This window comes from Barbatula barbatula (genome assembly GCF_947034865.1).
Source record: "Barbatula barbatula genome assembly, chromosome: 9".
Lineage (NCBI taxonomy): Eukaryota > Metazoa > Chordata > Actinopteri > Cypriniformes > Nemacheilidae > Barbatula > Barbatula barbatula.
The window spans coordinates 3,812,162-3,829,707 of NC_136772.1; the positions used below are offsets into that span (position 1 = coordinate 3,812,162).

General features: G+C 35.9%; 2 protein-coding genes across 2 annotated transcripts in view; both read left to right on the forward strand.

Annotated features, from left to right (window-relative positions):
• The window catches only part of ttn.2 (titin, tandem duplicate 2), a 157,165-nt gene extending 154,716 nt beyond the window's left edge, over positions 1 to 2,449 (forward strand). Inside the window, 2 exon segments of the mRNA XM_079464461.1 lie at positions 59 to 355; positions 1,136 to 2,449. Coding sequence (XP_079320587.1) covers positions 59 to 355; positions 1,136 to 1,434 — 596 coding nt within the window. The 3' untranslated portion in view covers positions 1,435 to 2,449.
• Positions 2,450 to 15,044: 12,595 nt separating this feature from the next.
• Positions 15,045 to 17,546, forward strand: part of ttn.1 (titin, tandem duplicate 1) — a 127,583-nt gene continuing 125,081 nt past the window's right edge. Inside the window, exons 1-3 of the mRNA XM_079464582.1 lie at positions 15,045 to 15,266; positions 17,117 to 17,220; positions 17,331 to 17,534. Of these exons, the coding sequence (XP_079320708.1) occupies positions 17,130 to 17,220; positions 17,331 to 17,534 (295 nt within the window). The 5' untranslated portion in view covers positions 15,045 to 15,266; positions 17,117 to 17,129. The remainder of the gene's footprint in view (positions 15,267 to 17,116; positions 17,221 to 17,330; positions 17,535 to 17,546) is intronic.

The window sequence follows — 17,546 nt, forward strand, 5'->3', positions numbered from 1 at the left end:
ATAATCATATTTGTTTATGACTCTTCAACACTGCAATAATGACTTCTTGCTTTTTTAGAAACTGTCTCCTCCCAAATACATGGAGGAGCTGAAATGCTACTTAAGAGAGGGAGTGCCGCTGTTAGCAGCATGCAGGAAAGTTTTACGTCAAAGGCGGTCCACATGGAGAGCACAATGCAAGAAACGTCCTTCAGCAGTTCCGCAATGGCTGAGATGAAATTTGAAACTACGTCAATGTCCAGCATGTCCTCTATGATGTCTGAGTCAGTATCTGCTATGAGCACAAGCAGTATAATGTCAAGTCACTCACATGCCGAGGGAACTTCAATTAGAGGAACCCTCCACAGTGCTCAGGGTAAGAATATTTTTTGACCAAGAATAAACAAGCATTTTGTGTGCACCATGCTTAAAAGTCAAGTGTGTAATTATATGAAGGATCTATTGACAGAAAATCTATAAAATGTACATTACTATATCTGCAGAGATGTATAAAGACCTTACATAAGTGTTATGTTTTTATTACCGTAGAATGAGCTATTTCTATCTACATACACAGTGGGTCCCATTGCATGGAATTAGCCATGTTGTTTCTGAGCCGTAAATCAGTGGAAGGCCTACTCAAATCTGGCCTTTAATCAGAGCCTGGAGTTTAGCCCCAGTCTCTGATTAAATGCACCTGAACAAGCTAGTCAACCTCTTCAGAAATAGACACGTTCAAGTAGATTGCGTGGCGTATTACATTAAAATCCTGCAAGACCGATTGCAATGCACACGGTGCAGTCTGCACTCGAATCGCTGTCGCAGTACTTTAATAATTTGCACGACGCTGCATTTGAATTAAACACGTCTATTTCTGAAGACGTTGATTAGCTTGTTCATGTGTGTTTTATGAGAGTCGGGGCTAAAGGGAAAATTGATCTCTATGGCCAGAGTTCACTTTGGCACAGAAGCGAAAACGCAACGACATCTAAACTGAGCCATTGGTTGCATTTTGCAACTCCAAATACTGTATAATACACTGCACCTTTAAATTTAATACACTGGACCTTTAAGGAACTTTCATACATACTTATAAATTATGTGGACAAGCTTTATCACATTAATATGTATAATTTAATCAATTTATATTTTATAGGCTCAGCTCCAAGAATTGAGGCTCTTCCTGAAGATATCAGCATTGAAACTGGAAAGGTTCTAACGGTAGCCTGTGCTTTCTCTGGCGAGCCCTCACCTCGTATTGAGTGGTCACGTGGTGGAAGGACACTGCCTAGTGAGGCAGAGAGCAGCAGGTTCCATATTGAGACCACTGAGGACCTGACCACACTCATCATCACTGGTGTGAAAGAGAGCGATGCCGGAGCATACACACTCAGACTTTACAATGAGCATGGATCTGACACAGCAACTGTTACCATCAGCATTCGATCAAAGTAAAAATGAAAACCATCATTTTTACCTCCCCCCTTCCCTCATTAAGCGACTTTTTTGTATTTATTAAATGAACAGAAAAAAATCTTGATAAGTACCTGTTCCTGTAAATATAAACTATTTTTATACCAAACTTGACATCAATTTATGCCAAAAGGTCTAAAGTTATTATAGAATGTGCCATATTGGATAATTATGACTTCGGATTTTTTATCCATTTTTCTGTGACGTGTACATAATGTATATAGCCGAATTTAACGGTTATGGAAAATGTATGAATTGTTATTTATAACAATATTAACTGAAACAAATGGAATTTAATGTTTATCAGGAGAAAGTTTCACATGGAACGAATACCCTGTTAAACCTGAAACTAAACTCTGTGCCTCAACAGTAAGTTGAAGTCTTAAGATTGCCTCAACAGGTAGAGAGGCTCCCTGTTGATGTTACACTAAATCTGAGAGACAAAGTTATACCTGCACGTTAACACGTGCAGTGGTATTACCATACTCTTATGCATTGTTACTCGAATATAAGACCCTGAGTGCTGTTTGCATTATACCCTCATGTAAGCAGGACAAAAAGGTCTTGTTTTCAGACTGATTATGTCATATCACCATTTTAATGACATGCTCATGGTGCGAGCGGCCTGCACTTTATGAGCAAAATGTTTAATGTGCTCTGTTACTGGCAAGGGACTGCTCGAATAGACTTTAAAGATTAACATCACCTGGCCACTAAGTAAAGTATATCTTGCACTTCCTTGCAGAAGCAGAGCCTCCTCTCGGGGGTTTGCTTTGGTGCATTTTGTGTTTGTGTGTTAGCTTAAGAATACACCTAGTCAGCAGTTGTCGGGCAATCAAGAAAGTGTGCCACAGTGACACCATCTGCTGTGCAATGGAAAAGCGGTTTAGTGTCTTTATGCCCTGCACTTTGGTTTGATTTTATGTAGAATTGTAGTATTATCTATATCTGCAACCTCCTTGAGTATTAATGATTCAATAAAGCATGTTCTCAGCACAATAATTGTTTTGTCCTTGAGTTATGTCATTGTGTGATATATATGGAGTGCAATCATTTGTTGTTTTATTTTCAAACTACTGCATATGTACTGCTATATTGATTGTAGACATATGTATACAATACTTAAATACATTTTTAGACATGCAGCACTTTTGATATATAAACTCAAAGAAACATTGAGTACAAACAAATCAGAAAATCAGCAAGATAAATCAAAGTATTAATTGGACTTTATTCATTATGACATATCTTAAATGTACGTCTCTTATTAGAAATGTAGAATTTTAGACCGTATTAAAAAAATTAATTTACTAAATTTACAGACGGAGAATCATGGAATCAATGTCAATCCATGAAATTATATTTTTGCATAAGCTGATGGTTACTTTAAAAAGTGAACAAAACCATAGTTTAACATCCTTGTCAGAAATTGTAAATACTCAGGTACACCTTTCATCTGTATGCAGGTCTCAAACAATACAATACATCTGTAAAAATACTGGATGTATTCACAGTGCGAAATACTGTATATCTTATCATCATCACTGAATATGTACTGTAGATATGCAGCTATTGTTGCTGCTATAAAATAACTATTAACGTTACGTGAACTGTCCCTTTACATTTTGAGCACAGACCAGAAAAGAGCTGCGTCCTCCAGTGGTCACATTTGTCTACAACATACGTCATCGATGTTGTCTGATTTTAATTAAAAACATTATAAAATTAACATTTATCTTAAGACGTAATCATTGTAATTTCATTCTTACCTTGAAATTAAACGGTCGCCTTTCTGAAATAAAACCAGAAATAATGACGTATGTTTGTACATTACATGAGTCACGTAAATTACATATTTTCCATTTAAAACGGCGTTTTGAACTTTGCATCAGTGGATACTACCACAAACATTAAACAAAATTCAAAATATTGAATGTTTACCCAGCCAGAAATAGGCGTGATTTCACGGTTAACTATGGGACGATACCGTCCAGCTAATAACCCCACTTCTAGCCAAAATAATCATAAATTTGGTTACATGTTGTTTTTGCCTAAATAACTTGTAGGATGTAGGCTATGATACCATGTAAGCAAAGCCAACAATGAAAGGTGCCTGTTTTCATTTATTTTACATGTTCTCTGCGTAGCCTGTACTAGCCACAATTTAGCTAATATTCAGATCGGCAATTTGTAATCCATTTATAGTCAAGACTGATTCCTGGTTGTTTTTTGCCCGTCAGTGCGGAGATTGTTGATTTATCCCTATATCTATTCTTGACGGCTAGATGACCACTCTGGCCCTGAGACTTCTGGCAACGCGAGACTTAAACGTTAATATGGATCACTGTTGCCTGACATCGCAATAATGCATATTTTAAAAGGAGAGAGAGAGTGTTTCGGACAGCAGCAGTTAAGTGGGAGTAGAAATAGCACAAGATGTGTTGGAAAGAATGCCAGGGTGGAGGTTTAAAATAGCTAACTGGGTTAATTATAAGGAGTGGAAATTATTGGGGAAAATATTGAAATTAATGATTTGTAGAGTATGATAAGAAAGATGGGAGTGATCCATAGACATTGCAATATACCAGTTCTTGTATACAATGAAAATTTAATCTGAAAGTGGAAAGGGTAAGGTATTAACATGCACTTTTGCCAAAGTGCACAGTAATTCAAATGTATCAGTTAATTTAAGGAGAAATAGGGATCAGGTACTGAGTCAATATAGGGCAATCTGGATTTACATTGGATTCAGAATTGACCTTGTATGAATTGAAATAACAATTAATAAACTTCTCCAGGCAGAGATGACATTTGTTATGTGATGGTAAATCATCTTTCAGAAGCATCATTGGATTTAATCTTGAGTCTTTTTTAAAAGTTAACAGGTAAGTGGAAACATGGGATCATTGTGCCAATTGCAAAGCCAGGCAAGAATCACACGCAGCCAATTAGCTACAGACCCATACCTTCTAGGAGTATTAAATTAAATTTAAAATTAAATTTAAAAATTCATATCCAGAAGCTGGTAGATAAATGTAAAAAAGCGATGTCATGACATGCTTAGCAGGAGTTAACGAGCTTGCCGACATTTCCATTGTGCTCTGATATGAGCGGCTATTGATTATGGCAGTATGGTGTATAGCTCTGCATGGTGTTGAAGGACTGCTGGGAATATGAAAATAAAAAGTTATCGAGCTTTGATTGGAATGCAAATAAGCAAGCACAGAAGTTGGGCTTAGGTGACATAAATATTGCCCCCACTGTGGCAAAGTCTGCAATTCCTCCTGGGCTTTTCCCAATGGCTTAAGTTGACACTCAGTTTCATAAAGTAAAACATAGTAATAAAACATGTGAGTTAGAAAGTTAAGGTATACAGCAATATATTGAGCACACGTTGTATGGAGCAGTACAGATATTTACGGACGGCTCAGTGGATCCAGACTCTGGGATAACAGCATCAGTATATATGCCCTTTTCCCAAATAAAAATGTCGAAAAGAACAGCACATCATAGTTCTGTATTTACTGCAGAATTAATAACAATAATATTTAGTATAATATTAGTATACTAATAACTATAGCGCTTCAATGGATAGAATAAACCCAACCAATAAAGTCAGTAATATGTACAGATTCCCTGTCTAAACAGTTTGTGGAACATTAACAAGACATGATTTATGAAATAATGAGCAGTCTCTTCAGAATAAGAGAGTATGTTTTTTTGGTAAACTTCCTGTGAATTCCATTTCACATGGGTGTGAAAGGAAAAAAGTAGGCTGATCACCTGGCTCAACAAGCATTGAATCACTCACAAATAAGTATTGGAGTGGAATTAAGTAAATCGTTAGCGAATTAAATAAAGGAATTCTCGCAGAAGGATTGGGACGAAGGAACAAAAGGCTTTTTCGATGCATACAAGAAAAGTTTGGTTCAGAGAGAAGAAGATTTGGAAATAGGAAAGAGGATGTTTTAATCGCAAGAAGAATTGCTTATTAAACCAATGTTTATATAGAATAGGAAAACTTGAATATTTAATTTGTGAAAATTGTGGACTATATTATTAGAACATGTGCTTTTAAAATGTGAAGCTTTTGGAATAGCAAGGTTTCAGTTTAGTCAAGCCTTAAAATGTGTGGGAATAAATTTATTGTGACTCCAGATTCTGTTAGGAGATGGGACAAGTCGAGCGAGAATTTATCAAGAATTATTTATTTATTTAAAGGTAACAGGAATGATAAATAGAATTTAGAAAATATACATATATGTGTGTTATTTTTCTTTAAGACCCCTTTTAGATTATGAATTTCCTATCCATCAGACGTTCTACGCTCCTTTCCAGTAGGTGGCGGGAATGCGCGTTTTAAGTTGGTTTGACAACCACCATTAAGCCCTACAAGAAGAAGAAGAAGAAGAAGCATTGTATGGTTGGTTTGCCAACCGCCATTTAACCCTAAAAGAAGAAGAAGCAGCGTGGTTGGTTTGCCAACCGCCATTAAACCCTAGAAGAAGAAGAAGCTGCAGCAGCAGCAGCAGCAGCAGCATGGAAAACAAACATGAAAGGACATTTGTGCTGTTTTCTTGTAAGTATCTGTGTTTTCGCGTTGCTATTTGTTCATTATTTATCTACAATAGGCTATTTGTTATCGTGTGTGTAGGAATTCTAACATTTTGGTGGCTAACAGTGTAGAGCCAGTTGTGGTAAACTTAGGCTAAATGCACGTGTTTCCGTGTGTCCTTAAACTCTAATTAGCTGAATTCAACATGTGCAACCTATTACAATTTATGAACGCCATCAAAGTCTTTTAGTTAAATCATTATGATATGAATAAATGAGCTTGGATTTGACAAGGTACGTTTTAACAACACGATGATCCAAAGTGCTTTGTATAAAACATAAGCAATTTATGACATTTATAATAAGTTATGTATTAAAAGAGCGTACTCTAATTTTAAGTGGTGTTATTAAAGTAAAAAAATTGGGAAAACAGTTTTATTTCTTATTTGGCAGATGATGTGATGATCAACCTTCCAGCAAGCACCAGGGAGAAAATGAGAAGGGATGTAGAAATAAAACCAACTATTCATATTTTCCTTAAAGTTCACTGTTGGTTGGTTCACAGGTTTGTTTGTTCGTTTGTTAAAATAAGTAAACCAACAAAATGGGTTAAACTTTTATTTGCTATTCATCTGTATTCGATTTATTAAGTTATAAGTTATTAATTTATTTTGTCCTTTTATATTTTTTTATTATCTTAAGTTGTTGTTGTTGGACAATCCTAATCAAGACAATCATATTTAACGGTATTGTATTTATAACATTTTATTTAGTGTCATGTTTTTATTTGGTATTTTTCAGAGTTATTAATGTTATTTTTCTTAATAAAGTATTTAAGTAAAGTAAAAAATTAAAGTTTTTATGAATAAAATAAATCTTAGGCCATTGTTTTGTTTTCTGTTAGATGTATATTAGTCATTTATTAGCTGTCTAATTGAGAACTGGTCTATGGCTGGACGCCTATTAGATTTTTTATTGGTTTAGCCTATATATAGTCGCTCAATAGCCGTCTAATTGATGTATACTCTGGGTATAGACGTCTATTAGATTTTCACTGACAGCCAAAAAAATTTGCCTCGTTTATAGACGTCAGGGCTGTGCTGGACGGACGTCTTTTAGATGCGAAATTGCGAAGTCGTTAAGTGTGTCCCCTGCTTTTAAAACACTTGACATATGCTGTATGTTGAAAGGCTTCGTTCGTAGATTGCGAGATAACTCGATCGCACTGTAAAAAAGCTGTAGGCCTGTAGTTGCCTTGTGTAGCTACATGCAAAAGTTATTTTTAAAAGAGACTCCTTCAATAGCTACTTCTTAACAATGTGCACATTTGGACTAATGTCGGCCGTTGTAATGTGGAACCGCAGTATTGGATGCATTTGTGGCTCCTTACGAATGTTTTTTTTTATTGATGGTGTTGTAATAAAATTACATTTTAGTCACTTTGGAGTTTGATATCAAATATATTGGTCATCATTTTGTTATTGTCTGTAAGTGATAATGTAGCCAGTCCATCCGAACTGCAGCATCCTTCACAACAAAAAATCTCAAAACATACCTGTTGCGCATTTATTTGACTAACCAATAACTCTCTAAAATATATAATCTTGTTCATTCTCTCATTTGCTTACTCCAGCTTTGATCCTCTAGTAGCATGGCCTTGAAAACTAACGGTACGTTTAGTGTGTTGACTTAATGTTTAAATGCTCTCCTACTTGTAAGTCGCTTTGGATAAAAGCATCTGACAAATGAATAATTGTAAATATTTGGAGAACTACTTAAAACACAAGCTTATCAGATTGCTTGAGCATATGCTAATATGCAATAAGAAAATAATTTATTTCGCCGAGTACTTTCTAAATAAATGAAATACAAATGCTTAATTGATAAGGTTGATTTATGCATTATAAATAGTTCATCTAGAAAATCTGATGTACGTTTAAGGTTATTTTCTTATTTTAATATTTTCTTATGCTTAATATAACGCGTATAGGCACTGTGCTATTTGGATAAAGAGTTACTAAGTGCATAGTAGATGAAATTTAAATTATAATTGAGTGATCATGTTGACATCAAACTACTAAATGTTGACGTTAAGTGCAAATATCCCATTCATCCACTAGATGGTGCTACCGCTTTAAAATACACCGTTCAGATGCTCACTGAAATTAAGTCAACTTTTTAAATAAATACATGTTTGTAGGAATATCATTTATGAAGAAATGGAGTGTTGTCTGCTTTCTGTTATGTTTCTTTAAAACAGAAAGAGCTGTTTTAACATTTTAAGCTCCAAGGATTTTCCAGAAGCTACTTTGCTACAACTTTTACTTTTGGATTTAAAATACAAGAGGATGATTAATACTAGCTGCGTCTGTTAGTGTTGGTGTATTGTTAAGTTTACAATTACAGTAAGTCACAGTCAGGAATTGATGTATTGCTAATATAAAGCATGGCAGGACCATGATGCTGAACAGATGGTTCTTGAATCATGTTTGCTGTTCATTATCTTATTACACAGGTAAATGCCACATTAGCGACATTAGAAATATTTCAAATGTTTAAATATTTTATTGGGGGTTTTGTGTAGCACTGTGGTCTGCTAGCCTACTATTGGCACGCTGAAAGGAAATCAATGGCTGCTCCAATCACGTGCTGTTCAATGTTATATTATTTGTTTATATTATTGTAGTTCGAGTTCCTCCAACAAATAAGCCTAAATATAAATCCTTACAATCAAGTTTAGTTATGTCACATGAGGCGGTCATGCAGTTGGCGCACACCAGGTAGCCTACTGAACGAAGAAGTGCCGCACTTATCTTTAAAGAGTTCAGTCTGTATTTTATCATATCAACTTTATCATATTTTTACGTTATTTTCAATAAACAACATGTGGTATTTGAAAGTTGTTTAATCAATAGGCTGTAAATCTGTTATTGTTCTGTGTCTGGTGTTAATGTGGTAGAATTAAGTAAAAATGCGCATTTCCCAAACAGATCAATAATATATGTTGCAGTCCCTATGAAGAAGTTTGTTTGTACAAAAAAAGGAGGATTTTGATAAATGACATGTTCTCTGGTGCAGCAGGGTTTTGAGCAGACTCCACAGCTGTTACACAGCGCCACCACCAGACACTAGGCTACAGGGCGCAGCTGGTGTGAAGGCCTATACCATCACATAAAACCATAAGGTTTTATTTATTAACATTAGATAACTACATTATTAGCATGACTAAAATAGTTCCACATCATTTACTCATCTTAGTTAAGATACAACAGTTATCAAACAAATCTGAAACCATTTCTCAGGTGTAGGACCTATTGAATGCATTATGCTTTTTCCACAAAACTATAATCGTTCTTCAAGAATGATTCTAATGTTACGGAAAGCAGATGACATAAACCGCATAATTATATTGAGATCAATTTGTTGAATCGGCACAGTGATTACCAAGAAAAATTGCCATGTCAAAAAGGTTGCCGACCCCTGGTGTAGCATTTATAAGTAGCTGTGTGAGTGGTTTGATATCACTTGATTTGTTATAAGTTTTTGAGGAATAGCAGATCCCTGGATGGCATGACCAAAGACCAATCAGAACCAGGTGTTTGGTGTTACATGTGTTACAAGGCATAATATATTGCCTATGACATAATGTATGGGGTAATTTTTGTGTAACCCCTTTTTGTGTAACCCTTTTGTAACCGATGCATGTGACAGGTCTCTCCCAATTTGCTGCTGCTGGGGCCACATTTTGAATATTCATGTGTAGACCTGCTGACACCCAAGAGGTCCAGTTGCTCCTGCCTGTCAGGTTATATGTCGTTCTATTTTGACAGTAGCAGATTAGATGTTGGGAAGGCATGGGATTATATCTTAAAACGCAGTGTTGTTTTGTAACTGCTAACATAATGTATTAAAGACCGAAATATTTATTATAATAGTTCTGTAGCTGAGTAATTAGTGTTCTTTATTTTAAGTTAGTCACTGTTAACACCAGAGGCCCACTGTAGCCCCCTCTGAACTAGCCTAAGTGGCATTGTCTGTACAGCTGTCATTTATGTTACTCTTTTAACAACTGTGTTTCCCAGGTGATATGACCCTATAATTACCTTATTTTGACCCAAAATCAGCGTAGATCCCATTATAAACCTTAATGTTTAGGTTCCCTTTTTATTTAATGAGTCACTCTAGAGGCCTCTTTGAGGACAGGACAACATTCCTGCTCTCCTCCCCCACTCATTTTGCTCCTCTACCCAAATATATAATTTCTGTGTTTTTGCTCCTCTTTTATATTTTGTGTTTTAATATTTAATTATATCCCTGTGTATAAATACAAAAACATAACAGGTAAAGAACAGAGTGACGGTTCTGAGTTTCTCTTCCTTGAATTTAGAGGGCCGCAGCTGTTGGTTGGTGACACATGAGCTCCTCTCATGGAGACATGATACGGTTGCAAACCCCTGGCAAGGGGAACAGAAATGGCTCCCGTTTAAATCACATCTTTAGACTACAGTGATGGTGTACTAAAATAAACCCATGTGCCATACAAGAGCAAGAAGATTGGCTATGAAAGATCTCACCCACTGAGAGGAACACAACTTTCCATTTCCTCCCTTTTATTTTTTAGGAATTGCAGATGATGGCTGACAAAGATCTTTTATTGTATGGATTATAAAATAATGGCATTCTGACACTGGTAAGAGATGAGTCACTTGGCAACTGTTCTGGATATGTTTATTATGATTTATTTATTTTAAAGGAATGTGACCTCATCATTAAAAACATTACTTGTCCTTTACAAACAAAATCTCCTCTCCTCCTTACATATGTCTCGACACGGGGTGGCACAACATTGACAGTCCAATGGCTAGGCTCCCAACTTTCCAATGATCCTGTCAATTTTAGAGGGTCAAAGTCAAGCCCTGCCCTAAATTTAACTCATTCCAAAATGTTTTTTTACTCTTAAATACATTGCAAATTCAGAAGAAATCACCATTACAACTTCTGTTTTATGCCATTTTAGCGCAACTAGTGTCACAACTGCAAAAAATGAAGTTTTTATTGTTTTGTTAATTCAAAGAGGTTTCTAACACTCCTACTGTATGCAGTTGGTCCTGCTGCGGACATTACCTTAGCTCAACCAATGGTGTGCACTGTTGCTGTGTCTGACCTGGGCGGGCTGCTTAAAGTGCTAAATGCTTTTCTGTTTGGTGCCACTCGCCCAGAAGTTACACAAATTGGTAGATATGGTAAAACATCATTATCCTGATTTTATTTATGAAATTATGGACAACATTTAGTTTGTGCAGTATGTACAATATGACAAACAATTAGGCTTGTTGCTTCAAGTTATTGATATTGTAAAGATTGATCAAGATATAAAAATGTACGTCATCTCACAACTGGTGTCTCTTACTGCATCTTGACTTTTCCTGTCACATCTTGTTCTCTCTTGTTATTCCAGATCACTGTTTCATGTCAAACAGAACAGCCTTGGCTTTTAGACAATGAGCTATTTAAATGATTAGGACCTATGGTCATTTAGAAACAACAATTGAGATGTTAACATTTACATTTAGCAGACACTTTTATCCAAAGCGACTTACAAAGAGTTCAGGGAGCAATAGGTGCTAATACACTTAAATGTGCTCAAGTCATTTAGCAGGAATGACAGATACAGATACAGTACATTTTCATGTCCCTATCACCAGTGCATGAAGTTGGAAATAAAGGTTCAGATACGCTTTTGTGTTATTACCAACTGACTAGATGTCTAGAACGAAAAAACAGTATTTGGACATTGCTGGTACAACATATTTATATACTTAAGGAAACATTTGCCAAACAACTTATTTAATGTACAAATTTGAGCAAAACATTTTCATTACCTGTGATAATAGTTCTGCAGTCTATTGAATTCTTCTGCCAATTAAATCCATCATATACGCAGTCAAATATTATGCCTTATATGCTGTTATGTTTTTAGACATGTCAAGTCAAACACACATTACATTGTGACAAACCACCTACGTTTTCATTTAACACATTAGCAAGAGGTAAGTAGTTTGCATCTCTGAAATCTTGCCATTTATAATTTTGATTGTGAAACCCTTGGCTTTGTTGTGTTTGCATTCTCGTGTCTCCCTTATGTACGCCCGCCTGCAGACTGTCTTCAATTTGATTGGCTGAACGTTCTGTCTTCTTTAATTTTATTGACTGAATTTGATTGGCTGGAATTCCGTAAACCCTGTTTGATTTGTTGAATTTGGGTAGCTCCGCGCCAAAGATCCTAGATGCAAAGCCTGCAATCTTTAGCCAAAAAACATAACGACTAATTGGGCTATATAGCAATTTCATGCTAACGGCTACAATGACGCCTTGCATGATTCAGTGTGACAAAGTACCGCAGCATAGGAGAAGAGAAGTGCAGGTCCGCTAAATATGAATATAGAGAACTCCGCAACGGCGCGTACTGGCCCACTTCAAGCACGGCCTATCATTTACATTTAGTCACGTAGCAGACGCTTTTATTCAAAGCGACTTACAAAGAGTTAAGGGAGCAATAAGCGATAATGTCATACAAAGAGCAATAGTACTATAGGTGCTAATACAAAGTTACTAGTTTCAACAAAAGCTACCACTACTTGTTGAGAGAAGAGGGTTAGTGTACTTTTTCACGCCGAACCTTTCATACAGGTTTAAGCTAAAATCTATTTTTGTCAGTCAAAGCATGTTTTAGGATTCATTGACATCCTGTAATTTTCTTTGCAGTTTCTTGCAGCATTTTTAAAAGTCAGTCTTTAGAGAGTGGATAGACTTTTCATATTTTATTTTATGCCTATACATATATTCATATATGAACAGTATTTTCTTAGAAACACATTAAGAGCAGTTTAATTATTTATTTACCCCCATGTCTTACCAAAACTGTATTTGGCTCTTTGAAAAATACTTAAAAAATGTACAGTGGAAGTTAAAGGGGACCAATGTTGGATTGGACCCTTTAAATGCTAATATACAGTACAAGACTTTTGCTCCGATTTTGCCCAGATTTTCAGTCTGGACTTGTTACAGAAAGCCTGCAGATTTGATCAGTTTGTGTGTTTCTATCTGAAACTTTTTTTAAAAGTCTGCAAGGGTATGATGTATATTTAAAAAAATCTGTTCAGATTTTAAAAGTCTTGTAGTGTATTCCAGCTATAAGAAATTGATAAAATATGTGTGCCTATTTTAAATTGTCAATATCTTAAATGCAGTTTAGAAAATTTGACTTTTTTTGCAATGCCAACGCCAGTAGAGAGATCAGAAGATGCCAGTCCTAACTGTAATGGCTGCAATATACTACAAGACTTTTAAAATCCGAACAGATTTTTTTAAATTAGACATCATGCATTTGCAGACTTTTTGAAAATTTGAGATAGAAACACACTTAACTGATCAAATCTGCAGACTGGCACAGACTTTCTGCAACTAGTCCAGACTGAAAATCTGGGCAAAAATCTGCATAAAAGTCTGGAAGTTTATTTCAGGCTTGAGTGTCATCATAAGCAGGTAACTTTATATGAAGATTTAAACACTTATAGGACAGTGGAAAATTTACATTTGTGTCTATGCAATGTTCTTTTTTGTTCTCATGGTTTGTCTTCTAATGTTAATCTAATCCAGCGAGTTGATCTGCGCCATGGCATGGTTTGTCATTTACCTATGCAGTAAACAAAAGCCAGAGGCTCAGGTAAAAATATATATTTTTGTATATTTTCCCAATCATTTTTCAATGTCACTGTCTGAAAAAATCTAGAAATATCACAGGGAAGGTGGGATGAAGCGATGATGGATGACTACGTCTGGAACTTGCTTCGTGAGGACGATATTAGTCATAAAAGACAAAATAATCAAAGCTAGATTCACTTCTGAAGTTTTGGACGACTCATTTTTAGTAACTGTTATGTTAAACTGTTGTTTTGAGCTCGGTGTTATGCCAGTACCTTTTAATTTCTGCGTACGTGTAAGAATTCCTAAATGTATACATGTTTGAAAATACACATTTACATGCATTTTTATCCAAAGTTACTTTTATTTAAGTATTTGTACTCCCTGGGATTGAACCTATGACGTTGGCGCTTCTAATGCCATGCTCTCACCACTGAGCCACGAAAAAAGCCCAATATATATATAGGCATGAAAAAAATGCATTAGTACCGACTATGGCAAAAAATATGTGATTTTTGCATCTTAAACTTTATAAAGAAATAATAAAAATGAAAGCGAACCACAACTTATATAATTGTGACATTGTGTACTTTAAAGGATTCTCTTATAACATGTTTTAGATTCTGCTAGGATTTGTTGATGTCATTTAACATTATTATCCTGTTTTAATATGACATAAAAGACTAATTTGTAATTGGACAGGAAGGTAAAAAAATGTAGTGATAAATGTACTTAGCACCTTAACCCAGTGTTGGTGTTGAAAATAGGACTTCTAAACTGGAGCCCGTCTTTGATAACCAGTAGTTTTTTTGCTTGTATGAGCCTTTATTTTCCCAGAAACAAAAGCATTGATTAAAAAAACAATATTATTATTAAAAGCTAATAATTATGGAAGATAGTAACATTTGGAAAAAAACAGGGACAGTTACCAAACATACTGTAATCAGTATACTGGTGTCTTTCAGTGGGGGTTGCTTTGCCCTCCCTTTTGAGTGACAGGGACAGCCAGTCTCTCCTTTTGGTCATCAACAGGTTAAAGTCTGCCATTAAAGTTTTGAGCATGCCATGTTAATTAATGCATACTAAATGTAACAAGTTACTTGTTTGAAAAATACATCTGCAAACTCAAAGCTCCAAAGTGAGGCTAAAGCATATCGTGCTAGTATTAACTTCATATGTTGTAGGATACCACTGAGAAACAGGTGTGAAGTTCCATAAAATGCATCACTTTCCCATGATGCTTTGTGCACTGTAGCCAATCGGGAGTGGCCTGGAAGTGATGATGCAGACTAGGCTTGAGGTATATAAACTAAAACAACTATGTTAGTAGTTCTGAGCAGTTGGAGCATTCCCAGCCTTGCCTCGGGTGTAGGGATTGCAAGGAAAAAGCAAAACTACACGGTTTAGACCCTGTGTAGTTTTGTTTTTTGGGTTATTACGGGGCCCAACCGTTCTCACTTTGGATTTTCAGGAATCATTTTGGATAAGAGGATTGTTGCTGAGGAGGTAATCACCTGGGCACAGTCCCATCAAGTATAGGCAGCCTTGTGGTTCAAGTAAGTGACATTTACTGCATTAAAAGACATATTTACATGAGCTGGTTGTGATGTGTGCTTGCACTCTTTTTTAAGATAAGTTAAAGTGCTAATAGCCACTAAGTGCTATTTTGTTGATATTGTGGAAGCATGATAAGAGTTTAGTCAATTTGTGTTGCTTTTCAGGAAGTTTATTCAACATTATAACTTGAAGGGTTATTAAATGGTGTAATGGTTTCAGAACAGCCAAGAATAGCCTGTGATAGCATTAGAGTGGTGCCTCAGCTGGGCCGTGATGTCTTTTTAAGGGAATCAGCAGCAGAGATATCAGTTGCACCTTCAGCTATGTGCCACATGGTGACTGTCAATCAAACAGGGGACAGATTATTTTTGGAGACTGCCTTTTCTGTCATATTGAATTTCAGCCTTCATACATGATAGCATTGGGTTTGAATGAGATATTTTCAATTCATTTGGTTGGTTGTTGACATATAGCAAAGCTTTTGATTGTGTAAATTGAGATTGTGCTATGAACCGTGTGGTTCACTCTCACCTGTTGGAGCCTGCCATATGGTTGATGATACAGATGGCCTAACCTTCTTTCTTTTTCTTTTTTCGTAAAAGCACATTTATTTTTTCCATTCTGTTTGTAATATACATCTAAATATATGTGAGACTGATATATTAAAGTTTTTATACTGTATGTGATCTCTGTGATAGGAAAATCTATTTTTGGATTTTTGTAGTGCTGGAACGACACATTGCTGATATACGTATTCCGACAGGTTTATGCTACTGTGAAATTTTGTATATAGAAATTGGGCTTTTGTGTTTGTGTAAACATGGATTATTGACTATTAATAAATACCTTCCTTTGTGTTTAAATCAATTGTAACCAACCTTTAAGTTTAGTAAGCGGTAGAAAATGTGTATTTATTTGAGTTTACTCAAAAAAGTTTTTATTTGATGGTATTGTAAATTACGTTTTACTGATTTATGTGATTTTTTATGATTTTATCTCTCACGTTACCTCGCTGATTCAAAATGCTGTAGATTATTTACATTTAATCCGAGAATTGTCCAGAATAATATTTAATGCAAAACTAACTGTTTCTACCTAAACAATTACAGAGCTTGTCATAACTTCACTGTAAAAAAATCTGTAAAATTCCATTAATGCTAAAATGCAATTTAAAGCAGTGCAAAATGTTAAATACATGTAAAACAACTGTAAAAATAATACGGAAGATTCCTTCATATTAATACAGTATATTTTGAATATTCTAAATATTGTGGTTGTTTGACCTTTTTTTAATGCGTGTTTTGCCATATTTTAAATCATAGTTTTTTGTCCCCTCTTAGTTGTTTATTTTAGGGCCCCCTGGTGGGCCTCAATGCCCTAGTTGCTAAACACTGATTTAGATCAGGTCTGCTCTGAAGGGTGTGAATGGTTGTCGTGTGGAATCACATGGCAGGATTACTCATCAAATGTTGATTTAAAATGAGAGGAAGCCTGTTTAAAGTCTTATATTGTGCACAGTGTGCTTTTAGCCAACAATCTGCGTTCATGTAAAATACATCTGGAAATCCTGCCGTAGATATTTTGTGCCCTATCACATATTGAAGCTGTTTAAATGGGTACTTGACTTGACACTCAACACCTTCGCCTTCAAAGCTGTCCTGCTATCACAAATGACAGGATGCTGATAGCCAGGTGTGAATGGGGGTCGAGTGGGATAGTGATTATTCAGTTTTTCTTTAATACCCACCTAGTTTGTCTTTTAACCACCTATAATGTTACAGAATTTCTCTGTTACTTACACTTTGTGACTGCAATGTAAAATTCACTACTTGGATTTTTTCCTTTGTAGGGCGCCTTCTATCATGTCAACACAAGCTCCAACATTTACACAGCCGCTTCAGAGCGTTGTGGCACTTGAGGGTAGTGCCGCAACGTTCGAGGCTCAAGTTAGTGGTAAGAAAAAGTTGAAGACTTTTTTCATTTTTATATTAAACGACACATCATTTGCCTACTGAATTATAATTAAGTGTTGACAAAGAATGCATGTGCATGGTTGGTTGCAGGTAATCCAGTTCCAGAGGTGAGCTGGTTTCGTGATGGCCAGGTTCTTACTGCTGCCGCTCTGCCCGGCGCTCAGATCTCGTTCAGCGATGGCCGCGCTGTTCTGATGATCCCCGCCGTGACAGCCGCACACAGCGGAAGATTTTCTGTCAGAGCCACCAATGGCGCTGGACAAGCCACTAGCACAGCTGAACTGCTGGTGACAGGTAACTATCACT